Here is a 25,239-nt window from a genome sequence, read left to right as displayed (position 1 = left end):
TTCCCCCGTCCCACTACCTCCACTCGCTCCTTCAAGCATTTGGTTGACCTTTTGGCGGCTTGTGCCACCATCTTGTTGCTGTCAACGGGACCCGGAATCTCGAGACCCTCCCCTTCCCCCTTACGAGCATTCTGGATATTACAAGAAGATCCCCAACGGTATCTGTGACCGACTTGCCCTCGATCGGCAGTCACCATGCAGAGTGTCCAACGGCATTTTGGCAAATACATGAAAAGGACTGCGGATGAACAACAAGTTTCGGTTCTACTCAAAGATTTCGAGGATGCAGATCGATTGTTGACCAAAGTACGTCGAAGGCTATTCAACAAAATTTCTCGTCCAGCAACTGACTCTTCAAGATCATTGAAACCTCCAAACAATGGAGAGATTCGTGGATCTCAATCTTGACCCATCAACATCGACTCATGGACGAATTTGAAATTTTGTACAACCCCATCATAGGAGCGGGTGACGATTACCACGGTCATGTCCCAGTTCAAACTCCCGATCACCTTGTCCGCCGAACCCATAGGATCAGAGAGGAATACGCAGAATTGAAGAAAGATCTCACAGAAGACTTGGGTCAAGTTGAGGAGAAACTGATCAGACCAGCCCAAGAGGCCAAAGACAACCTCCACATGATGAAGAAGACAATCAAAAAGAGGGAAGACCGGAAACTTGACTTTGAAAGATATCAAAGTAGGGTGGACTCGAGTCTCAAAAAGACCAAACGATCAGAAAGGGACAACGCAGCCCTAGCAAAGTCTCAGGCAGACCTTGCAACGGCCACAGAAGCGTACTCGGCGGCTGACGAGCATCTGAGGAACTGTCTGCCTCGTCTGTTAACATCGGTCTTCTCCCTACTTCCGCATTTCCTAGCTGCTCAAATTCATATCCAAAATAACTTGCTAGGACATTACTACACCATGCTACACGCTTACTGTACCGAGGAAGGTTTCCCTTCCCCAAGTCCGCCCATGGATGAAGTCATTAGACTGTGGAGCGATGCTTTTAAACCCGTGCAACACGAGGCTGAGTCGCTGATGTTACTAGCTAGTGGGAAGGCTGTCAGGACACCCATGAACCAAGAAAATGGTCACCATCCTGTCAATGGGTATCGTCGACCAAGTGCCAATTCTACATTCAATCGCGCACAATCCGTCTCGCCCGCTAGGGCTCTCCCTCCTTCTCCCTCCTATGATATCAAACCGAAGACCTCTACCTCGCCCTCAGCCATGTCGCTTCTCAGTCCGCAAGAAGTTCTTCCGAGTCCTTCTCCGTCACACTCGTTATATCAGACTCCGATGTCCTACTCTCCTGCAGGGCCACATACAGACTATTTCTCCCGGGATAGACAGCCGTCTACAGCGTCAATTGGCTCAACTGCGACCACTGCGTCGATTGCTCAGAAGAAACGACCTCCCCCACCCCCACCTCCACGGATACCATCTCAACAGACAATATTTGTGACGGCACTTTACGATTTCGAAGGCCAAGGGGAAGGAGACCTGGTATTCCGAGAAGGAGATCGAATCAAGGTGCTGAAGAAGACCGACAGTACTGACGACTGGTGGCAAGGGGAATTGAGAGGAGTCAAAGGAGCATTCCCCGCCAACTATTGCCGGTGAGTCGCAACCGGAGCTGGGCAACGGGAAGGATTTGGGACCTGGCCGCCGACAGAGCAATTGATCTTGCATGTTGTTTGATGTTTACCTTTTTGACGAAATGAAAGCGAATGGGAGTCGATTGAGATAAAAAGAAATTACTCCAACGGTGATATATGCTACGAAACCAAACCCAACCCCCGCGTAATAATCAGAGCATAGAATGAGGATGACTTGGCTTGACTACGCATAGCGAAGCGGGGAATGTTTTTTTCTTTTAAGGGTCCGAAAACGTGAAAACTTAAAAGGCATACAGCACCCTCAATCAACATAGTCCATGGCGAAATGAATCTTTTTCCAAATGAGCAACATGTACAGCCAATATGCTCGAATTAGAGTAGTGTGATTCAGATATCGACTGAATTGGGGCTGCTGTCTTCGCATGCAAGAAAGGGCTACGGGACACAATAGAACGGGACTTGTGAACAAGGCTGAAAGATATCAATGTGACTCGACCATGTATGGCAAATATTTCCGTCACACATCCCATTCCATCTTGTCTCTTACCAGAGCGGGAGGAGTTACCCGTTCCCCTTTGTCTTCTTCCATCCCAAGACAGCCTAACGACACGTCTTTGCGTCAAAGTGGTCATCATTGTACCATCTTCCTGTCAGGTAAAATTGTGATTTCTCAATTTCATCGCACACAGCAGGACAGCTCGACATTTTTGCAATTGCGCATCTCAATGCTTATCAGCAATATTCTCCGTCTGCGCCACAGTTTCCTTCTCAACACCAATCTGACTCTCAGCATCAAGCTTATTCCGGATCTCCATCTCCTGCACACCGGCTGGCTTCGCAAGTTCGAATTTGGCGCCGCGCCGCTCGGGCCCAAAGGCCGTGGTGACAACGATGCCCAGCGCAATAATGGCCGTGGCAATACCCATGGTCGGACCATACGCGGGTGCCTGCTCACCATCGACAGCCGTGACGAAATGGTGCTCTGCAATGGCGTTGACAATCTGTGCCGAAGGCGACGAGATCATATTGCCTATCTGGTACGTGATGCCGGGGAAAGATGAACGGAAAGCAGGAGGTGATAGCTCATTCAAGTGGATCGGGATAACGCCCCATGCGCCCTGGACGAAGAATTGCATGAAGAAACCGGTGGCGGACAAGCTGCGTTCCGTCGTGGGCAGGATCCAGGCGGGGATGAGCAAGGCCGAAATGAGTGCGGAGCCGATGATAGCGCGGCGTCGACCGACCCATTGGGACACGTAGCCGATGATGGTGCCGCCGACACAGGCGCCCGTCTTCATGATAATGCTCGCGCGGCTGGCGGCCGAGTTGTTCAATTCCTTCTGCGTGAGCATGAAGGTCGTGTAGCTGTCTTGGCTGGTGTGGGAGTAGTAGTTGAACCAGGTCATCAGCAAGATGCAGTAAATGCACATACGCCATTCCTGGGCGAGCATCTTGCGGGTTTCGGTCCAGAAGGCAGAAGCGGAAGTGTGGCCTTTGCCTTCTCTCTTCGCTTGGATGAATTGTTGGGACTCAGGGAAGAAAACACGCACCACTCCCACGCCGATAGAGAGGCCTGTTCCGATCCAAAACACCGTCTTCCAGGAGTCGGTGCCGCCTCCTACGCCTAGGTTGCAGCACGCCGCAAGGACGTAGCCAAGGGAGTAACCTTGTTGGAGGATGCCAGACATCAAGCCACGTGCGTCCACCGGACAGTTCTCAAGCGCCATGGCAATAGCATTGCCATATACACCACCCATGAAGAGGCCGAATAGTGAGCGAACGGCGAGGAACTGGGCGAATGTGGCGCTGTAGATTGTTGCGACTTGAAGAAGACCAAGAATCACCATGTTGACGATCATGGGCCATTTACGGCCAAATTTATCTCCGGCGAGGCCGAAAAAGGCGGCACCAACAGATCGGAGCAACAGAGTCAAGGTGATGGCGGTGGTGACGTTGGTTTTAGTAGTGTCGTAGTATTTTGCCAGTTTGACGGTTTGAATGGACAGGGCGTGGAAGTCAAAAGCATCGGCTGTCCACGCGGCTAGACCAACAAGGAAGAAAAGCCAACCTCGGGCGCCAAGTTGGGCAAAGAGACTGATGGGATTTCGAAGAGGCCGAGGTGATTGCCACTCACAGTAAGTCTCATCATCGTCGTTGGTGATGGCGACTCGTTGTTTCCATTTGAAGAGATCAGACCAAGATTGTTTTGCTGTTGCGAAAGTTCCTCTGACAATAGGATCAGCTGGAGCGTTGGTTGTCTCGACCATGTTTGTCGAAGTGGTGCGAGGTGATCCTGGTTAAAGCAAGGCTGTTCAAAGATCCGAGAGGATGACACTGCGATGAGAGAGGGTAACACAAACGAGAGGGGAGAGAGGCTTTATATCTCCATCCAGCAGCGATCGTAGTGATAAGACCAGATAGCGATTTCTCCCGTGCGTGAACTGGGGATTTACCTCGTCCTGGTTGACAATAGCGGAGGATTGCAGAAAATGGTAGGTGATTCCCCTTGATCAACTCCGGTCGCATACCAAGGGTGGATAACTTCTCCAGTGAAAAAGTGGCGACAAAGAATGGAAATGCAGGGATGGATGGATGAATGTGGAGGCTACACTTGCGCCACCGCTCCATCGAACGAGAGGATTGCAGAACTTACCTGATCAGACCATTGTTTTGAGGATGGCAGTATCGGGGTTCCGCCGTGCTATCCTATCTGCGCAGGACCTTTGCTTTCGTTGGGTGACGACAGTGATGACATGTTGGTGGCGAGCAAATAAAAGCTCGTATTGACCCTGTAGAGGCGGGATCTTGACTCCCAAGTCAAGCATGGCCCAGGACTCTTGTAGCAAGCCACGAATTTCAAAAGCCCAAGTGGGCTTGGTTGGCAGCAGGTCAAGTCGTTTGCAAGGACCTCCCCAGTATTCCCGTGACAGAGTTCTGCTGAAGCCAGATACAACTGGATTTAGGAAAGAGTATAAGTGTATCTGTGCGGCCGATGTCACGTCGACAATTGCCGATCTACCAGAGTCGACGATTGACAAGGGCGGGAGAGGATCGCGACCCTATCACGCAGAGAACAAAATCTGGGGTGGTTTCGGACTTTGATGGTTTGTGTCCAAGAGGACAAGAAGACCAAGACGCCGGACATGGCTGGGCGGAGCTGGGCAGCATCATCTGGCTGCTGAGGGTGGGGTAACAAATGTCTTGGGGAAGATAGCCTTGCTTGATAGAGGCATGGTTGAGTCGACGGGAGTCCGACAATACAGAGGATGTTTCCGGAGAGGATATGTAGGGCATACCAAAGGAATCTAGCGATAAAAGGAGCGAGGAGGGAGAGAAGGGAGGTGGTCGAGAAGAAAAGTGAGGGAGAGAGGAATTGAGGAGGAAGTGGAATCAAAAGGTAAGGCGGGATGTCTTGGCATCACAGCACGCGGTACATGCCGCTCGCACTGTAAATGTATGGGCTGGCCAAGTACCTAGTATCTCTCCTCGGTGCGGAAATACCCCGTTCATCTTCTATCTCGATTCAATGGGCATTTCCCTTGAATATTTTATTTTCTAGCTGCGCTTCTAGATTTTCTAGAAGGTTTGCAGAAGCATCGAATACGAGAAGTGTCGGGATCAGCTTACGATCAGCCACTGATACTGTCTCCTCCCAACCGGCCGTCAAGGGGAGATTTGTGACAGGATAGTAGCATCTATCAACGGGAAGAAGCCGGGACCACCTATTCAAACCTTGTTGCTAACGCTGAGCCGCTCTCAGTGACTCATTGGTCGAGAGCTCCCGTGTTCCTGAGCATCTATCCCGCAAATTAAATTATCATTCGATCGCCTGAGGCATCCAACACAAGACAACGCGACAAAAGCAAAAAAGGAACCCTTCTTCCAAGCCCACCAGTCTTATAGAACAATGCCTATTCAGGATTATCAAGCAAACGCAACGACTACGCCGAAGCCAGACATCAACGTCAAGGGTCTGAGCTATAAGTTTCCCGACGGCTCAACCGGGCTAAAGGACGTCTCACTCGATCTCCCTGCAAGCAGTCGGACGCTGTTGATTGGAGCCAATGGCGCGGGCAAGACGACACTCCTTCGCCTGTTATCTGGCAAGAGACTGGCTCCGTCCTCAACAATACGCATTGCAGGAGTGGACCCGTTCGCCGCCGGTCTCGAGGGCGTCACCTATCTCGGGCTCGAGTGGGTGTTGAACCCGATTGTGCGAACAGACATCGCCGTCCCTGTGCTGCTCGACTCGGTCGGTGGTTCCTTCTACCCTGACCGCCGGGATGAACTGGTCAGAATCCTCGACATTGACCTGCGGTGGCGCATGCACGCCGTCAGCGACGGCGAACGACGCCGCGTGCAGCTTGCCATGGGCCTCATCCGACCCTGGGACGTGCTTTTACTTGACGAAATCACTGTCGACCTCGACCTGTTGAGTCGCTACAACTTTCTGACCTGGCTCCGGGGTGAGACGGAGCGACGGGGCGCCACCATCGTCTACGCGACGCACATTCTCGACAATCTCGTCGGTTGGCCTACGCACTTAGTCCACATGCATCTGGGCCGCGTCAAGGAATGGGGTCCTATGGCCAAATACCATGCTGAAACGGACTTTTACAATAACTCCGGAAACAGTAAACTGGGCGAATTGGTCTTGAAATGGTTGAGAGAGGACTTAGAAGAACGCGGTCCCAGGGATATGGCAGGTCAGGACAAGACTTATGAGAATCTGGACGGAAAAGGTGGTTATGGATTAGAGAAAAGAGATGATTGAAAGGCATCATCAAGTTTGTTAGATTTGAAATAGGTATTGGCATGGATTGAGTCGAATTTATTTTTGTTGTTGATTGGGCACTATCTCATCTGGTTGATACCCCGTCTGATCTTCAACAAGATCATGAGCATCCTGCATTGACGGCGCTTGAAGAAAGGGGGTACAGCAATAGATTTTGGTTTAACACCATGTCTAAGAACTTTATCTGAAAACTCATGCTGTGGTCGACACATTCATTATCACACACAGTACAAGGAATCATTCATTCATTTCACATGCCTTCTAGGGCGATCCTCAAGATCCGTATCGATCCGTCTGCAGAAGCCACTGCTAAATGGCCAATTTCCCCGTCTCCTCCATTATGCGGGTGGGGACGCCATGCGAGCCGATTGACTGTTTTCGAAGGGCAGAGATATTTCTCGACTTCAATGCTTCTGATAACCTTAATATCCACCTGGACATTGAGCACATGTAACGAGATGCTCCCGTCGTCCTCGCCCACAGCAAGGAACGAGTTGATGGCATTGGACGTTGCAGAAATAGCTGTGACGGGAGACTTCCGAGCTATTGATACTTTGTCGGTGAAAAACTCATACTCGGCTGATTCCGGGCATCGAGACCACAGCTTGACGACTTTGTCTCTGCCTGCAGTTGCAAAGCTTGGCTGAGAAGCGCAGGAGAGCCATGCGGCGTCGAGGATCATGCGCGCGTGTGCTTTTCCATTCATCCCAACACGGATCCATGCTCTTGAGTCATCTCCAGCTTGCTTGAACACCGCCCACTGTCGGTCTCGCCCGACGCTAAGCAGGTATTCAGGGAGTTCGGAGGAGAATGCAAGTCTCGTCACGGTCAGCGAATGTGCTGTCAAAGGCGGTTTGATCTCGTTCCAGTTCTTGGTATCGTAGAGACGAATCACAGCGTGGTCGATCGAGCTCGCTTTGCATGCGGTGGCAAGAAGACTCCCATCTAAGGGTGTGGCCGCTTCTGAAATCTCGTATCCGTGACCGTACAGCTTCTCATGCTCTGGCCAAAGTGTATGTCGCGCCAATAAGTCCTCTGTCGGTGGGCTTTGAAGCATTGAAATTTCGGTCGACGTTGCGTTGAGATCAAGAGCCTCTGGCACGACTCCGTCTGGAGAATCGTCATCGTCATCCATTGCTTTGTTTGACAGACCCAAGACGGGAATCGCTGCGGTGTCTGGTAGCTGGGTCTGCTCGGAAGGCAAGGGGATTTGACAAAGTCGATAGAGCATCCCAGCTATGTCCTTGGGTTCGTTGAACACCCGAAGCAGCTTCTCATCTGCTCCTGATGAAAACTGATGTGGATTCGTGCTTACAATGCAGTTGAGATCGTATCCATGAATCTGAGGTCGTGAAAACTCGTGCCAACTTCGTTTCTCGCCTCTCTTCCATTCAGCATGAAGTCTCGTGGTCTGATCAGAACTAGTTGAGAGAAGGTAACTCCCATCTGGCGCCCAACATATCCCATTGACAGAGCTGACATGTCCGTTCACACCATATTTTTGTGTCCAGAAATCTGAGTTTTCCACATATTCCCAGACTCGCCAGCTCCCCGTCCGCCCAAGGCATGTGACCGTCTTGCCATCAGGAGCCCACAACCCCATCCAGAAGCCTCCTGTTGAGCCGGTGGCTGTTGTAGCTCCCTTTTGACCACTAATCTCCCCCAAACGAGAAACACTGATCCAGATTCCTGACGCTGGATCGGCTTCCCATATGGAAAGGGATCCATCGGCCGATGCTGTAAGCAACCGTGGAACAGAAGACCGCGGACTCCAAGCAGCAGAATAGATCCAGTCTTCATGACCGAGAAGCAGTGCCTCAAATGTGATGGAATATTTGGATCCTGCTGCGGACACATTCTGAACCTTTGCGGTCAAAGTGCTTCCACTACTTGACATGCCAGTCGGATCAACGGTTTTCTTCTGTGGCATCACGTCACCAGGTTGGAGGCGCCATATCCGGACATATTTGTCCTGACTTGCCGAAGCCAATAGATACCCTCCTTCTAGGTTTGATGTCAAGGCAAGAGATCTAATCCATGCTTCATGCCCAGTCAGCGTGGCGCAGAGTTTGAATGGAGTGGAGGACCTGTCCTGCACAGCATACACCTGAATGTCATTCCGAGTCCCTGCTGCTACCAGAAAGGCCGAGTTGTGGGGAGATTCGTGGGGAAAAGGACCAAGGGCGAGGGTCAGGGGAATGAATCTGGGCCTGAGGAGGAGTGTAGCTGTGGCCGCAAGTTTATCCTCGCTGACTCTCCATAACTTAATTTTGCCATCAGCCCCTCCAGTGACGAAAACGCTGCTTTGATGTAAAACGGCAATAGTGTTGACCGTGCCATCATGTGCCGTTACCTTGTCCACACAATTCCATCGCTGGCACGGAATTTCTTGTTTCCAGATCAATATGTCTCCGCTTGCAGAACCAGTGACCAGGATCTCGTTTGACGTCTCTCGCTGAAATGGAAAGAACTTGATGGCTGTGACCTTGGAAGAATGTCCGCTTAGCAGAGTCGAGATTCCTCGGCCAGAGTCATTTGAAGGCGACCAAAGAGCCACATTCTGGTCAGCACCAAAGGCCAGAAGACCCGAGGTCGCCGACCAGTCGGCCGCTGCGCTATGCCTATTGCCGCCGATGCTGTAGTAGTCGTCTTCGATACCAGTAGGCATTGGTCACGGAAAATAGAGGATGGATTGAACGAGGAAGAGGAAGATGAGAAATAGTGCCAAGAATATTTTTTGTAGAGTAATTTTCTAGGATCCTGATTGGCCCAAGACACCTCTCTTGCCAGCCTTGCGCTTCTCGTGCTCTATTCGCATGCTAACACGGCATTCTAACATCGATCTATAAAGAACGATCCATTTTAACACCAAATCACCATGTATCTTCCACCAAACCTCGCGCAATTTCGTTGTTTGATCTCAATGCGTACTCAAGAGTACAGCATCAGCTTGGCACGGCATCTGGCTAGCCAGCACATGTCCTGGATGGAAAGATGTTCATCACCAGGAGGGCGAAGAACATTTGGTGCGCTTCAAATATATACACAAACCATTCATGGTGGTTGGTATAAATACTGATATTGCTGTCTTGACCAGACGGAAACTCGACAATGCGGAACGCGATTTGGTACTGCAGCCAGGACCGCAGTTCTCATCCATCAATGCTTCTCCACCGTCCTTAAACATACCGTAGTCAAAGTCAAGGAGACCTGGACGGCATGGATCCGCTGTTTCGCGATTTTCCGTGTTGTGCATCGAAGCATTACCCAATCGAGTTTCCGGAATGTTCGAATAGCTAAGGCAGAGAAGATAACGATCAGTACTTCCTGAAATATGACAGCGCCCGTCATGATGTGCACGTCCATCTTCGCAGTCTCAGCCTTCTTACTGAGGGAAATAGACCTCCCCCGATTTGCACAACAAAGGAGCTAAAATACCATGGTTACCTTGGGGCCGCGAGCTTCATTGTGATTTGCTCACACGATGTCACAACCAAAAACAGCTTGCCCATGACCAATCCATCTAACCCAAAGATCTTGATCTTTCTAATAAAAGTTCTCACCACCCGAGAGATGATCATGTAGTCAGACGCGTTAATGCAAACCGGGGCAAGGAGAACCAACAGCAAGGAAGCATCGTAAGACGCTTTGTGAGTGATATTTCTCGCGGGAACGGTGCGAAAGATGATTGCCTCTATCCCCCATGAGCTCCCACGATTATAACAAGGAGAAGATGAAAGTAAAAGATTGCGCAGCAACAGGACAGGACAAGCGTATATGGGATTTATAGTGGCCAGATCGTCGATTTCATGTGATTGCTTCGAACCGTGAATTTGCATAACGAGGCGATTCCTTGCTGGAAGGGAGTGATGGTTCGTGTCTCTCTGAAGATGATGATGATGATGTGAAAGTTACCGCTGCTGGCATCGCAATCATTTCGAAGGCTACACCTACCACGTAGACACATCTAAAGCATTACAGCGCTTACCGGTGATCTCTGGAATGAAACCGTCTTGCGAAGTTTCTCATTGGTATGAGAAAGCTAGTCTTTGCGAGGGTATCATTTTGACAGTCTCAGGTCTGAGGAAAGCGATGGAAGACAGGTCAATCACAAACTCAGTTGCGGATGGATTTGCCCAAGAATCGCCGTCCTCTCCAGGAGTTGCGAACGCCGGTATTTGATGGCAGCGTAAGAGGATCTTCAAGGAATTCAAGAGCAGGCAAAGATATCGGGAGAGAAGGTGTTCGGTACAGGCTGTTTGCTCCACCATAATGGGAACCGTTGCCTCTTTATTTTTCCACCAGCTTGGTGTACTCTCCCTTATGCTCAGCGGACACAATCCAGCCCCGACAGGGCAAAATAAAACACCCATTTGATATCCCTTCAGTCCTCCAGTATGTCAGAGGACATCAAAATCACAGTTGGATTTACGTGAGTGCTTCCATCCTGAAGTGTGCTTTCCATTCTGACGTAGCTGAAGAGGTGGGCTAGAAATGCTCTTTGACAATGTGGCCCAGCACTCGGTGACACTATCCACGACTGCGGATGATGGAAAACACCCAACAATGGGCTATCTGGTCAAATACTTATGCGATCATCTCATGAAAGATTCGCGGAAGGAATTATTCGTTCTGGATGGTGCAATGTACGGCCCAAAATCCAAACTCGGAGCTTTTCAAAACTGACTGAAACTGTCAATCAAGTCGACCAGGCATTTTTGTTCTAATCAACGACTCCGACTGGGAACTGGAAGGCGAGGATAAATATGAACTTGCCCACAATGACGAAATTATGTTCGTATCTACACTGCACGGTGGCTGAGAAATGGTGCGCTCCAGAACTCAACGCTCCACCTTTGGCACATCCTACATTAACATCATCGTTGGACAACTAGAGACGGCTCCACATATATCTTTGAGGGATGTAAAGACACCAGTCTTGCCACTGCCAGGAGACAAATATCACACCACATCATGCATCCTCACCGACAGATTTTCCGAATCCTCTGGCGTCTTGTACCCAGAAGCCGGCGGTTCTGGAGTGCCTGGGCCAGAACGAGGACTTGCGAGTCCACTACCTAGACCAGGGACAGGTGTGACGAATCCGCTAGGTGGTGCGGGAGCTTTGATGCCTTCTGGTGAAGCCGGAACGATCTCCGGCGGAAGGCCAGGGATTTTGACCCGCTTCGCCTCGTTATTGTAGCTTGCGGGAATGATCTGGGGAGAGGTCAGCGCTAACCACACATCGGAAATCATTTAAGCACACCTCAATTATCTCATCTCGTGGGAAAGAGAGGAAAGGGATATCGGCAGCGTTACATGCCATTAGGTAGCCGTAGAGGACGCGGAGAACACTCTCGTGAGCAATGATCAAGAGATCATTTTGTTCTCTCTCCAGCTCGAGAATGATTGGTTCCAGTCGAACAGCAACATCATGATAAGACTCGGAATGTCAGCTAGATCCAGCGATGCCAGCAATTGAAGCTTACCTCTGCTCGGGGGAATCTATGGTGATACGGATCCAGATCGTGCTTGAGCACTTCCTCAGGATAATCTTGACGGATCCTCCGCTCCGACTTCTTCTCGCATACCCCTGGGTTGAGCTGACTCATCTGAGATCTCTGCCTTACTTTAAACCCTTTGCCTTCCAGGAAGGCCGCCGTTTCCGCCGTTCTTCGTCTTGTCGATGTCCACACAATCAGCGGCTTCAACGGAGTGTCCGGGGCCCCTTTTTCGATGATGGCTTTTCTCTCTTCCTCTCGATGCTTCAGTAAAGTTTCTGTCATCTTTTTGGCATAGTCTTTCCCCAGGGGAGATAGAGGGGCGTCGGCTTTGAAGGATTCCTCTTCCAGCGTAGTACCGGCGCGGGCAAAGTATGTGTGTCGAGATTTGATATGTAGATTCAGCAAGTAAAACACAATTCGATGCGAGAGATAGCCAAAGCTTGTGTTGTTGACTACGAGTCTCTCCCCCGCGTTTATCATCTTGATCCAGTCAAGATCCGGTTCCTCCATCGTCTCAAAATGAGGGATTTTCGCAGACATCCTGTTCAAATAATGTTTGACTGCATCCGCTTCCGACCAACCTACGTAGTCGGGGGAAGAGATCTTGACACTGCGGACGTTTTCTTCGATTATCCTCTGGTCGTCACAGCTCGACTCGATGAACAGACATTTGATATCGTGCTTCGCAAACTCTTTGGCCAGGGACTTCCGGCCAGCCGACAGTGGGTTGACGGCATCGTAAATGGCAATTTGGCCGTTCTCATGGTTCAAGAACTGATAGATGTCCTCCCGGCACTTCTTGAGGATTTTTTGCCGTAGGAGCACAGAAGAAGCCGACGCATTGACGAAGAAATAATCATCGGGAACATCCTTTCCCTGACCTACAATCGCCCGTCGATAGTCTCCAAGGTGGAAAATCCTCGTCTTGACCCCGAGCCATCGCAGATAGCGAGCGAGCGCTACCGAGATATGAGTTTTGCCTCGAGCAGGAAGTCCTACCGTGGCAATTGCGATCCGACCTGCGTGAAACAATCTTCCTGATTCGGTGCTGTACAATTGAGCAGGTGCCATTTCACTCTTTTCTGGGAGATCGTGAATGGCATCTACATATGTACTCGACTTGCGTCTGTACCGTGGTGAATTCACCGCCGACTCGGCGGTAAGGAGGGTGTCCATGGTGACGGTCTGCTATGGACCAGAGTGTGGGAAAGGAGATTCAGGCGCCAACAAGCTGAAAAAGAGTAGATATCTGACGAAGAAACCAGCTTCAACCTCTTGCCCACACGGACAGATGAAAGGCCAGAGATATTATTCGAAGGGCCTTCGATAGCAAGCACGATCTTGGAGTAAGGATTTTCCTTGTTGGGCTAGTAATCAGCGGAGATATTGTTTGGGTGAGCACTCTGGTGGGCCTAGCAGTCAATTTGTTCCGAGGTATTGGTCAGGGAAGAAAGAATCCTCTGGTCGAGAGAGAAAGAGAACGGGCGGCGAGGGTGCCGCTTTAAACACATTAATTCAATCCCCCCTTTTCCCGTGAGCAAGAGCTCGAAATTAAAGCGGCACGAGTCCGCCCTTGGCAGTCGACCTAACAAAAGATTTCCCTGCGCAACAAAAAGTCGGGTAGAAGCTCTCGAGCAGCCAACAATCCTCACAGTCACGAGGGCATCAGCCAGCTCATCAATCCTTTTCTTCTTTCCCTCCTACCTCATCCCTAGAAACCTTCGTCCTTACGGAAGTCTCGTCTAGACAGTCGCTGGTGTCGCGCAGAACGGGTGCACCTGGTCCGGGAAAAAACAATGGCCGTTGTGGAAGAGAAATCACCATCGTCGTCGCTCTCCTTTCTGACAGACAATGCCATCGCCGCAGCCATCTCAGATATCTACTCAAATCTGTCGGAGAGAAGGAAACTTCTGGGTCTTGAGAATCCCGGCACGGTCGATAACATAGCGCGAGAAGTGCAGAAAGATGTTCTCCTATCGAATTTCATGTTCTCCGGCCTGCGGTGCGACCTTCAGAAGGTTTTCAGTATAAATCCTTTGTTCCGGCTACAACATGGATTTGCAATGGGCTCACAAGCTCTGCCACCCTGGCAATTAACGGCCTTGTATGGGACTTCAAATGTAGATAAACCTCCGTCTCCCCCCGGTCATTGATTAGGAGCAATTTTGACCAGGCTAACAAACTGAACAAAAGGTTTTCATGCAAGCGACCTACTCCAGCGACAAATCTTTGACGGCATGGGGAAATCTGAGATGGTCTCCACGATTTATTACCAAGACGCAAACCTCCATCGATCCTCGACAGGCTCAGGCCATGGTCCAATTCGACAACGAATACAACGGCGATGATTTCTCGGCTTCCCTCAAAGCCATCAGTCCTTCCATCCTTGAAGGAGGATTCACTGGCATTGTCATTGGCAGCTATCTCCAATCTTTGACGCCAAAGTTGGCTCTGGGTCTAGAAGGAGTATGGCAGCGAGCGGCGATGAATTCCCGGCCTGAAACCGCATTATCCTACTGCGCAAGATATAAAGGAACAGACTGGATTGCCAGTGCACAATATCTCGCTCAGGGCTCATTGGGAGCATCATACTGGCGAAAGCTGACTGACAAAGTCGAGGCTGGTGTTGACTGCCAACTGCAATTTGCCCCTGGTATTGGCGGTGGCATGTTTGGAGGCCTTCGACGTGAAGGAACTACTACCGTTGGTGTCAAATATAATTTCACCAATTCGGTCTATCGGGCGCAGGTTGATAGTGGTGGCAAGTTCGGCGTCTTCCTGGATAGGAGAGTTGCACCGCCTGTGAATTTGACATTCGTGGCCGAGATCGACCAATGGAAGGTGAGTTCACGGATTCCTTGATCTCCTCTGATATGATCAATCACTGACAATGGCTCTGTAGAACACCCACAAACTCGGTCTGGCCGTCTCGATCGAAGGAGCTCCAGAAGAACTGCAAGAAATCGCTGAACGACCAGAAACCAAAAACGCTCTTCCTCCCCCTATCTAAAGCTGTGTTGACACCTCCATCGGCAAGCGGGATTCTTGATCGAAGAAGACTCCTCCCCCGATATCATTCGACATTGTTTTACTACCATACCCTCTTCACTCCTCTCCCTGGCGAGCCTGAAGGGAAAAACCCAATGTTAAAAGAGTTCATGCACCATTGAACAGGTGAACTGACAGGTCACCGCATACAGTAAAACTCTCTTGACCTGGCTTTTTTGGTGTCTCGTTGTGACGTCGTTTGCATTACCTTGAGGGAATAAAAAGGGATGATGGATCGATAGGCATGTCCTGGCCTCCTTTTACTGTACATTGGGGAATCATGACGAATTCTGGTGGCGCGCGTTCGATCGATTTGCGCGCAAAATGGATTCAATCACGGAACCTTACACATACTACATAATAGAAGGCTTGTATCAACATGGGTCCCGAATTTTGAGACCTTTCTCCTCTTTTTCGGCTAAAATGCTTCCCTTCTCGCATTCTGCGCGCTCGCATGTATTAGGGTTCTGCCACACGACCAATACCATGGTTTTAACGAGAGCCCAACGAAAGAAGGACTCAACCGGGCCACTGCACAGCTATCTGACACTCTTATTCTTGGCGAGTCACTGGGACAGCGCAATAGTAAGGAAAGTTCTGTAGTTCCTGAGTGATTTTCGTCCAAAGCTGACAACGGAGTCATACCCCTTCAATCAGCAAAGTCAGAACCCAGTGTGGCAGCAAAGATGAAAATGGACGGGCCGGCTTCCGAGGCGACAAGACATGATCTTTTCCGAATCCAATCGCCCTGTGTCGCAGGGATTTTTGATGGACGTATGATGAGCTTTGCCGCACGGCTCGGACAGTGGCCGGGTTGGTGCTTCTGCATCAGCAGGGTCAATGGTCTTTTTCCCACTTACCTGCCGTCTTGATCGACGCCTATTTCCCTTCAACATTTCCTGCAGCTGATTAATTAAAGGAGGGCCAGTCATTGTGCATGGTGGGGAGGGAAAGTTCCGACCTTTTGGGTGGTTAAATTTTGGTTGGGAAAGAGACGGTGAGCCACTGATTCAACGTTCAAGGGTATGAATTCTCGAGACATCAGATCTTGCCGGCAAGATCATTCAATGGAGGGTTGAGATTCGACAGCCTCGTCGATGACAACAGACCATTCGGTGGTCCACCCAGACTTCAGGGCCGTAGGAACTTCGGGTTCAAATGTCTTTGGTTAACGACACGCACCAGCCAATGCTTGATGACAACTTCATGGAGCCAAGGCCTGGATGAACTGCACATGCATGAAAGGTGAGGCGAGGACAAGAATCCAGCGTTCCAGTAATATTACGCCGTCTGTGTTCCATATGCGTGATAGCTTGAAAGGATTCGCAAGCCGGGCGTCCGAAAAACCACGTTCTCAGCTCGTAATAGTGGCGAGTTGGAGAGGGAGGAATTGACCAGGTGTTTGTAACACAAGAACAGCTGAGAATAGTAGTGCATTGGCTATTGATACACATCATCCTTTTAACAGTAAAAAGCGAGCATTTGGTGGGATTCTGTCACCGATGATTAGTTTGGATGGATCAAGATCGACAGGAAGCAAAGGTTAGGATGGATCATGTGTGCAACACATCGCCCCCCTGGAAGTTGTTGCAAAACTAAAATAGGGATGAATTTTGAGGTGGGAGAAGCGGTTGTGCATGTGAGTGGATTGCAACTTTGGTGGCTGGCCTTGGTCAGCCAAACAACCAGTCTCGTGTTTTCACAGTTCGAATTTCAAGGTATTCCGAATCATGGTATCTGTCCTATAGCTGATCCTGAGTGCATTCCCGTGGGCGGGAAGCAAGATTTCAATATGATGATGTTCTTGAATCTGATCACTGCCGCATTATGTTTACGAAATTTTGTGTGTGCTGAAAATCGCCCGTATAACCTTCGTGGTGAGTTGTTGGGCTCTTCAGCTCGGGCTTGTCTAGTTATCCATGGGACAGCTTTTACTCGTCGTCCGCTAATAACTGACTATTTTGAGTTTTGGTAACAGCATGGAGCAGCATGCCATTCCCGAGTTAGTTTCTTGCCTCCTTTGTGGTGTTTTAAGTATTACTGTCTCGATTCTGTTAGGTCCCGAAAGGCCTTGGGTGGGCACGGGATGACGTTGATGGCATCCCTTTTAGTTTGGGAGCGGGTTGGCCTGTATGGCTCTATTCGTCAAGCGACCCACCAATACCCATGTTTGCAGCACTGGTGCCCGTGCCATGCCTGTGGACCCTGATGATGATGGATGGTGACGATGATGATGACGATGATGCCCGCCGCTTTCTTGTCCATCTGGAAGGTGGATAGAGGATAAGTGGTGGTTCGTCGGGCTGGATCGATCATCTAGGAGCACGGAGTACGGCTTCGCTTTGATAAGATATTGTGACATGTTAGGGCTTCCTTGCCACGAGAAGAGGCGCCGGCGAAGGCGAAAAGTGAGATATTTGACAGAACTGCAAGTCATGGCCATAGCTCAATAGTAGGGCGTCTAATTGGCCATATCCTGTGGTTCATCGAGACAGTTTAAGAAGGAGCACGTGGAAAGGGAATTTTTGCCCAAGGTGGAAGTGACGCTATTCGCAGTTAGCATATGGTCAATGGTCAAAAGCCGCAACGGCTTATGTTTATAGAGTTTTCGGGTGCCTTTTTCCACTCTCGTAAACAATTGACATTCGTCAGGTCAACGATATATCAGGGCTCAAATCAAGCCTGGGGGAGAGAGGGGAAATGCCAGATGCCAGCGGGGCTCGCCCACAGGTGGTCGGGAGTATGTCTGGCAGGAAGTTTACTCGTTGGCGGATCTGATTGTTAGTAGGCGAGCCGAAATGACTAGAGTACGGAGTTGAGATCATTCGCGAATGATGAATGGTGGATGGTGATGGGTTTCCCTTGTTAAAAAAGTGAAGTTAGCTGGAGGAGCGGTCGGCTGTAGGGTGTAGGTAGGTTAACTTGCCTTGGGATGGATGGGATCCATCTGGGGGCCAGCATCTGGAGATGGAGTGTGAAAATGGAGACAGAATTCATGCACTGCCAATGTCGTTGCACCAGGGCCTTTTTGGACGGGTATCATCTGACCTGCAGCGCTCTTTCAAGTTCAAATCTTGCACGTCACTCGTTACTCATTCATTGGTCCCATTTGGACTTGTCTTGAGACTTGAGGTGCAGTTCAACCGCCACCAGTAAGGTGAGGAGGTTTGGGAAGTGGTCAGCAGTGGGCGCAGGTGCAGAAGGAAGTTTGATAGCACGGAGGGTGCTGTCGAGAGATTGATCTCGAAAAGACGTCGTGTGCTAGATTCGAATAGACGTGTTGCTTTGACCGTGAAATACATGTTTGACGTGCAACAGCCTGAGAGCCTGGGGACCTAAATCTGAACCTGAGCCTGAACGACAGCGTACCTAATAATGAGTGAGCCCACCAGCCTGCCTGCGCTAAGCAAATCCCAAAACAATAATCCATACAGGCCACAGTTCCAAGCGCCTCGCCTGCACATTAGTTACTTACCCACTGACTTGTTGTTCACTTACTTTACTCCTCTGTCCTGCACACTCTCGACCGTAGCTGCGCTGCTCTTCTCTACAGAAAAATCGACCTCATCAAGGAAGGCTCGCTTGCTGGTCCAGGAGCAAGCCAGCATAAGGCATTACTGCTCCGTATTGTCAAAAGTAAAGGTCAAGGCGACCTCGCCGCGCCCTGTCCCAACTCCCTACCGTTCGCCCTGCCCTTGTCCAGTTCTAAACTAAGCTGCGCAACCTCTTTTCCCTTAACCTCTAAAACGCTCATCCTCATCCTTACCGCACTCCTTACTCAACTACTAAACACTCGACTTCTCTCATTTTCTCTCTTTCTGTCGCTCCACGCTTCCTCCGGCAGCTTCTGCATCTCCGCCGCCTACTATCGTCCTGTTCCCTCCCTGGTTTCATCATCGCTGCGCCAGTTCCCACACCTCATTTCGAAAGCCTCACCTACGCAAAGTGGGGAAATTAGCGCTTCTTCCGCCAACCCTCACCTGCTCCCGCACTCGGCATACCTGGCTCTCGACCATCTCTTTTTACCTCGAGTTTCAAGCGTCGTCCACTTCTGTGGTCGTCGCTATACTTGAACTTGACTTCCTCCTCCGAGGACATCTCATCCGAAATTCCTTCGCCGCTCATCCTCCGCGCCTCCCCCTTTTGACAGGCTCTCCGTCTGTCTTCATACCCAACCGCCCCGGTCGCCAAAGTGGATCCCACACTCCCCTAGCATTTGACGATGTCGCAAAACAGGCCTGGAGGAGTCTTCTCTGGCTTGCGCATGGGCGGTACGTTTCTTCGGTCTCCTTGACAATACCACAATCCTGGTCATGCACTTTGGGCACGTGCGCTGACACATACTTTTAGAGGTAGTACGGGAAAAGGTGCAGGATGGCCTCACGGGTGAGACACGAGAGATGCAATATACACAATGCAAGATTGTGGGCAATGGTTCCTTCGGTGTGGTCTTCCAGACGAAGCTGTCTCCCAGTGGTGAGGATGCTGCGATCAAGCGAGTGCTCCAGGACAAGCGATTCAAGGTAAGCCAAACCACGATTCTCCAAGCCCTTTCGTCATGCCTGGGGATACTGATTATTTGCAGAATCGTGAGTTGCAGATCATGCGGATTGTCCGGCACCCGAACATCGTCGAACTGAAGGCCTTCTATTATTCAAATGGTGAACGGGTACGAATGGGCCTCTCTTCTCCTTTGCAGAATTCCAAAAAGGCTGTGCTGATTGATTATTTTGTGACACAGAAGGATGAAGTCTACCTCAATTTGGTCCTCGAGTATGTCCCAGAGACGGTTTACCGTGCCTCACGCTATTTCAACAAGATGAAAACCACCATGCCCATTTTGGAGGTCAAACTATACATCTATCAACTTTTCCGATCATTGGCATACATCCACTCACAAGGGATTTGTCATCGGGATATCAAACCGCAGAACCTCTTGCTCGATCCTGCAACGGGGGTGCTGAAGCTGTGCGATTTTGGAAGTGCAAAGATTCTGGTGGAAAATGAACCAAACGTTTCCTACATTTGCTCTCGATACTACCGTGCTCCCGAATTGATTTTCGGTGCCACAAACTACACTACTAAGATCGGTATGGATCTGATTTTCTTCAATTTCCTTCCTTTTATTCGGTCTCGTGTTAATAGTAAGCAGATGTCTGGTCGACTGGTTGTGTCATGGCGGAATTGATGTTGGGTCAACCTCTGTTCCCTGGTGAATCGGGTATCGACCAACTTGTTGAAATTATCAAAGTACTGGGGACCCCGACCCGAGATCAAATTCGCACCATGAATCCGAACTACATGGAACACAAATTTCCCCAGATCAAGCCTCATCCGTTCAATAAAGTGTTCCGGAAGGCATCTCCCGACGCTATCGAGCTAATTTCGGCTCTTTTGGAGTACACACCAACTCAACGACTGTCCGCAATCGACGCGATGTGCCAGCCTTTCTTTGATGAATTGAGAGATCCCAGCACTCGCCTGCCCGACTCACGCCACGCTGGTGGTTCGTCTCGCGAGCTCCCACCTCTCTTTGACTTCTCACGACATGGTTTGTTTGTTCCTCCCCTTGCAGATTATGAAAAGCTAACTTCATGATCAGAGCTTTCAATTGCACCTCACCTCAACAGTAGACTTGTTCCACCGCATGCACGACCGCTTCTAGCATCACGAGGGATTGACCTGGACAATTTCACTCCGCTTTCCAAAGATGAAATGATGGCGAGGCTTGATTGATTCAAGACTGGCCAAATTGTTACGAAGTGACGCCGAGGGAAATTTTGTCCACTGATATGTCCATCATTGCATGCATGTTTCGTTGGGCGTCCACAGGACATGCGTTCAATACTCCTACAGCTTAGCAGCACTCAGTCGTCATGAGTCTAGATGGATACCTTAGCCTTTAAACAAGGTATCCGTCCCGAGAAACATTGACTTTTTTAATTGCAGGTCAGAAAATGGGCTGGATGCTCGTGAGACCCCCCCTTTTTTTTTTTTTTTAACCAAAAAGAAAAAAGGGCTGAGCGGAGCGTTTTACAAAAAATGGGCCAACTGTATGGTCTAGTAGGGATAAGTGCGCTCTGGTCATCAGGTCAGTATGTCTGGGCTATGAACGGAAAGGAAAGAAATTGAAAGGGAGGCTCAGGCTCAGACGAGTGAGGCAATGGCTTGAGCTCACAATATGCAACAACTGTGCGTTATATTGCTACAGCGTAACACCTTACGAGGGACAACGCTTTTAGACAATTTGGATCACAGCAGCTCGAGGGTCCCTACCTTTGAACCCGACCTCATTTAAAATTGTTGTTTCCAACTCACAGAATAGAATTCGTGCTATCGTTTCAGTGTTGCTTGGCTGTATTTATTCGTCAAGGAAAGATTGCCATGAGAGCCACTGTTCATCACCGTAGTACCAATTGCCAAGCTAGTGCGCGTTCTTACTGTCACTGCGGGTCCGAAACTCCAAACGCGTTCTCCAGGCAAGATTGCTTCGCTCGCTTTTGACGCTTTGAGCTTGGAAGACGATCTAAATCTCTCCTTCTTTTTCCCTCTCCTATCACCGATACCCTCATCACTTCCCATGGCTGACTATGACCGGCGACCGCGAAGAGGTGGTGGAGGAGGACACTTAAACAATCGCAAGAGGAGATACAGAGGTGCGCATCTTTGGATTGATAGCGATGGGTCATTCAATTCTAACTGAACGCAGACGATGATTATGATGATCGCCGTTCCCAACGTCGTCGCTATGAAGAACCACTCGCCGTGAGCTTGCGCAAGCAAGTCCTCTCAATTGCAGAAAGTGTAAATTTGCTCTTCCATCGGACCTTGGAAAAAGAAATAAAAAAAAAAAACCCTCAGCGCTGATAGCATATAGCCACATCGAAGAACGGAAGACGATGTTGCCACCATTGCAAAGACCCTCGCGGAGAATTATTTTGACCATGATCTCAGTTCTGGATTTCTGGACCTTGTCGTACAACTGTGAGAGATTTCGATTCGGATGCAAGAGCAGGAGTCTAATTCTCAGCAGGGTTATTGAGCAGCCTCTCAAAATTCCTTTCGTCGCTGCCATTGTCATTCTTGCAAACGCGCAAAAGCCGGAATTGACCGCTGAAGTATTGGTTAAGGTTGGAGAAGCCTTGCAACAGCAATTAAACCTGGGGCAATGGCGAGAGGTTAAGTTGTACCTTCGATTCCTCGGATGCTTACAGGGCATATTTGAAGGCGGTGGTGTCTTCCCAATGCTCGATGAGCTCTTCTCTAGGGCCGCCGACCTCCAAATGAAGTCGTCTGAAGATGTATGCCTTGATTGGCCCCCCACTCCGAGTTTCCGCTAACCTGGCCATAGTCTTTGGGCCTTGAGCTTGTCAAAGTCATCTTGATGACTATTCCATATGCCATGTCATCCTCGGCCACAGCCTTTGAGAGCCAAGCAAGTGCTCTCCTAGAGAAGACCGACATTATTGCTTCAACTGCACATCCGTTGGAGACCTTGGTTGATCCCTTCCCAAGCTCGGACGTTGGTGCACCAACCAGCACAGAAAGTGCCCTCGCTCTTCTTCAGAAACATATGCAAGAGGAGGCCAAGAATTCATGGGAACTGTCCTGCTTACCTCGTCCATGGAAAGGAAATCGATCGTCAGAGGAGGAAGATGCGTTGGCAAGCGCTCAAAAACATTCGTTTCCACAAGTCACCGTTCCCGAAGTTGTCCAAATCGGTCCACGATCGATCTTCCCCGAGATCTATTTCTCTGTCTATGGCGAGCAAGAGATCGAGACGGTCCCTCCAGCCTCTGACCCTGCCGCTCTACTGATTCGGGATGCATTGTCTGACACCATCAACGCCCTTGACTGTAATCGGATGATTGCTGCGAAGTTTCTGATTGATGTCGACTGCTACTTCGCGCCAGACACATTTGTCAAGAGAGCTACGCCATTCGACAAGTTGCGAGATGTGGCCGGAGACAAGGTTACTTGGAAACCGGAAGACGTCATCGTCGATGCTTCCTTTGCTCAATTGATGCAATTACCTGCTCCAGAGCATAAACTTGTGTACTATCACTCTGTGTTGACTGAAGCTTGCAAACTGGCCCCTGCCGCAGTTGCACCCAGCTTGGGAAGAGCAATCCGGTTCCTTTATAGGAATGTGGATAGAATGGACTTTGAACTTTCTCAGCGCTTCTTGGACTGGTTTGCTCATCATCTCAGCAATTTCGGTTTCACATGGAAATGGACTGAATGGTAGGTGGCTTATTCAATATTGCGACTGAGATACTACTAACAACTCCAGGGTCGACGATGTCAACCTACTCGATGTTCATCCGAAAAAAGCTTTCATCGTTGATGCCCTAGATAAAGAAATTCGACTCAGTTTCTCGAAGCGTATTAAGGGAACGTTACCGGAGCCATATCAAGCCCTGATCTCTGAGGCCAAAGAAAAGGATGTGCCCGACTTCAAATACAATGATGATTCTACACCATTTGCTGCCGAAGGCAAAGAAATTGCTCAGTTGATACGCCGAAAAGCTGCCAATGAAGACTTCACTCCTATTCTTGAAAAAATCGAACAGGACGCCACGGTTTCAGGACTTCTGGATCCGCAACTTGCATCCACTGATGCGTTTGTGAGCTCAATATGCTGGGTCGGTTCGAAATCATTGTCGCACGTTCTGGCTTGTATAGAACGTTGCAAAGAGCGTCTATTGGCCATCTCGTCTACAAGTTCCGCATGCCGAAAACAAATCATCACTTCAGTGATGGACTACTGGCAAGACCAGAGAGGAGTTGGGGTGATCATCATCGACAAGCTGCTAAACTATCAAATCCTGACTCCATCTAGTATCGTCGAATGGGCATTAATCGACCACGTTACCAGAGGGACTCTGCTCGCGAATGCATGGTGCTATGAGCTCATCACCAATACCACCAGAAAAGTTGCCGGCCGTGTCAAGAGCATTGTTCACGCCATCAGACAGCCCGGCTTGGAAGAACAACAAAAAGTGGAACTCGAACAGACCCTCGCCCATGAACTAGAGAATGTGAAGTCCCTTTTCGCCATGATTGAAGATGCGGTCGTGAGTATTCGAGACGGTCATCAGGACGGAATGATCGAAAGGAGCGATGTCCTCCGTGCCGAGGAAGAAGTATTACTCAAGTCATGGGGGGCCAAATGGGCGAGAGTTTTTCAGCGAAAATATGCGGTTGAGGAAAGTTGGATTCGGGAAGAGCTGGCAAAGCCGACACCTGAGGTTCAAGTGCAGGCTAGTAACGAAGGGATGAAAATGGACGAGGCGAAGACAAACAGCAACGGTGGAGGAGAGAATGGTGTTGGGATCGATGGGGTTGATGGGATTGAATAGAGACCAGTTCTCTGTGGAGGTTAGTTGGAGACCGGCATACTTGATCATGAATTTGTCTGTCGGATACGTCTTGAGGAACGTCGACGCTGATGCGTCAGTATATTCTCTCTCCTGCTTGTGTGCTTCAGCGCTGATATAACCTTGAGGTCCCAGCGTCACGAAGTGGTCTAATCCTGAAGGCGGGAATATTCAATGCTCTTGTTTATGTCCTGACGGGCACATGGAATGGTCAACCACTTCTGACTGTCTTTTGCCAGTTTCGGTCTCGCACAGTGTCAACATTGGTCTTTGCTCTTCGTCTTCTCTCTTTTCTTGGTGGTCTCATGTTGAGAATTCAACCGCTACTTCAAGCCTTTTCTCTCTTGAAATCTGTGTCCGAGGAGCTTGGTGTATAGACGGCCTCGATCAAGTCGCCGATCAAAAAGGTAAGGGACATGAGATTTACGATGAGGTTCAAGTAGGTAGGAGTCTTGGTGTTGGATGTCATAGACATGAAAATGGCCATGAGATGGAGGCAACATGGCTCTTTATAGTTGCATGTTTGATCAGGGATCGGGATCGCTATGGCTATGGCTATGGCTATGGTTACGGCAAAGGCAGAGCGTGCATTCAGCGGATCTGGTGTGAGGTGATATATTCCTGTAGATCGAGTTGTAGAAAGGACAGAAAGTTGGATCTTCCTTTGAAGTCTGGTTACATATGTTGATGGAGACAGGTATAGATTCGTTTGGGGATGGTGCTGATCCTGATGACAATGGTGGTATCGAGGTAGGATCAGGGTCAAAAGTCTTCAACATCAAGTTTGAATATGCTAGCGTTGTCAATATTTAATTTCGCCTTCAGGTAGAAAGTAGAGCCATACAACTAGATGCTTCTGATCGCCTTGTTGAGAAACATCCGTTGAAA

At 49.7% G+C, this 25,239-nt stretch overlaps 9 protein-coding genes across 9 annotated transcripts; 6 read left to right on the top strand and 3 right to left on the bottom strand.

The window, feature by feature from the left end:
- Positions 1-195: 195 nt before the first annotated feature.
- Positions 196-1,628, top strand: Z518_01582 (uncharacterized protein; the record flags this gene model as incomplete). The annotated part of the gene is made up of 2 exons (XM_013422181.1): positions 196-306; positions 360-1,628. The coding sequence occupies 2 exons, from the start codon at positions 196-198 to the stop codon at positions 1,626-1,628; spliced, it is 1,380 nt and encodes a 459-aa protein (XP_013277635.1).
- A 718-nt stretch (positions 1,629-2,346) lies between these two features.
- On the bottom strand, positions 2,347-3,891 carry Z518_01581 (uncharacterized protein; the record flags this gene model as incomplete). Its single annotated transcript, XM_013422180.1, has 1 exon — positions 2,347-3,891. The coding sequence occupies one exon, from the start codon at positions 3,889-3,891 to the stop codon at positions 2,347-2,349; it is 1,545 nt and encodes a 514-aa protein (XP_013277634.1).
- Positions 3,892-5,531: 1,640 nt separating this feature from the next.
- Z518_01580 (uncharacterized protein) lies at positions 5,532-6,398 on the top strand (the record flags this gene model as incomplete). Its single annotated transcript, XM_013422179.1, has 1 exon — positions 5,532-6,398. One exon carries the CDS (start codon positions 5,532-5,534, stop codon positions 6,396-6,398), a length of 867 nt encoding a protein of 288 aa, XP_013277633.1.
- A 271-nt stretch (positions 6,399-6,669) lies between these two features.
- Z518_01579 (uncharacterized protein) lies at positions 6,670-9,087 on the bottom strand (the record flags this gene model as incomplete). Its single annotated transcript, XM_013422178.1, has 1 exon — positions 6,670-9,087. The coding sequence occupies one exon, from the start codon at positions 9,085-9,087 to the stop codon at positions 6,670-6,672; it is 2,418 nt and encodes an 805-aa protein (XP_013277632.1).
- Positions 9,088-10,816: 1,729 nt separating this feature from the next.
- Positions 10,817-11,241, top strand: Z518_01578 (uncharacterized protein; the record flags this gene model as incomplete). Its single annotated transcript, XM_013422177.1, has 3 exons — positions 10,817-10,851; positions 10,901-11,065; positions 11,124-11,241. The coding sequence occupies 3 exons, from the start codon at positions 10,817-10,819 to the stop codon at positions 11,239-11,241; spliced, it is 318 nt and encodes a 105-aa protein (XP_013277631.1).
- Positions 11,242-11,381: 140 nt separating this feature from the next.
- On the bottom strand, positions 11,382-13,099 carry Z518_01577 (uncharacterized protein; the record flags this gene model as incomplete). The annotated part of the gene is made up of 3 exons (XM_013422176.1): positions 11,382-11,636; positions 11,686-11,862; positions 11,909-13,099. 3 exons carry the CDS (start codon positions 13,097-13,099, stop codon positions 11,382-11,384), a joined length of 1,623 nt encoding a protein of 540 aa, XP_013277630.1.
- A 620-nt stretch (positions 13,100-13,719) lies between these two features.
- On the top strand, positions 13,720-14,933 carry Z518_01576 (uncharacterized protein; the record flags this gene model as incomplete). Its single annotated transcript, XM_013422175.1, has 3 exons — positions 13,720-14,043; positions 14,117-14,764; positions 14,826-14,933. The coding sequence occupies 3 exons, from the start codon at positions 13,720-13,722 to the stop codon at positions 14,931-14,933; spliced, it is 1,080 nt and encodes a 359-aa protein (XP_013277629.1).
- A 4,260-nt stretch (positions 14,934-19,193) lies between these two features.
- On the top strand, positions 19,194-20,707 carry Z518_01575 (uncharacterized protein; the record flags this gene model as incomplete). The annotated part of the gene is made up of 6 exons (XM_013422174.1): positions 19,194-19,242; positions 19,322-19,494; positions 19,557-19,640; positions 19,713-20,061; positions 20,121-20,522; positions 20,574-20,707. 6 exons carry the CDS (start codon positions 19,194-19,196, stop codon positions 20,705-20,707), a joined length of 1,191 nt encoding a protein of 396 aa, XP_013277628.1.
- Positions 20,708-21,551: 844 nt separating this feature from the next.
- Positions 21,552-24,333, top strand: Z518_01574 (uncharacterized protein; the record flags this gene model as incomplete). Its single annotated transcript, XM_013422173.1, has 6 exons — positions 21,552-21,627; positions 21,681-21,775; positions 21,849-21,955; positions 22,005-22,272; positions 22,323-23,215; positions 23,265-24,333. The coding sequence occupies 6 exons, from the start codon at positions 21,552-21,554 to the stop codon at positions 24,331-24,333; spliced, it is 2,508 nt and encodes an 835-aa protein (XP_013277627.1).
- Between the last annotated feature and the right edge of the window lie 906 nt (positions 24,334-25,239).

The sequence above is a fragment of the Rhinocladiella mackenziei genome (genome assembly GCF_000835555.1).
Source record: "Rhinocladiella mackenziei CBS 650.93 unplaced genomic scaffold supercont1.1, whole genome shotgun sequence".
Taxonomy (NCBI): Eukaryota; Fungi; Ascomycota; class Eurotiomycetes; order Chaetothyriales; family Herpotrichiellaceae; genus Rhinocladiella; species Rhinocladiella mackenziei.
This window is presented reverse-complemented; position numbering and strand designations above follow the sequence as displayed.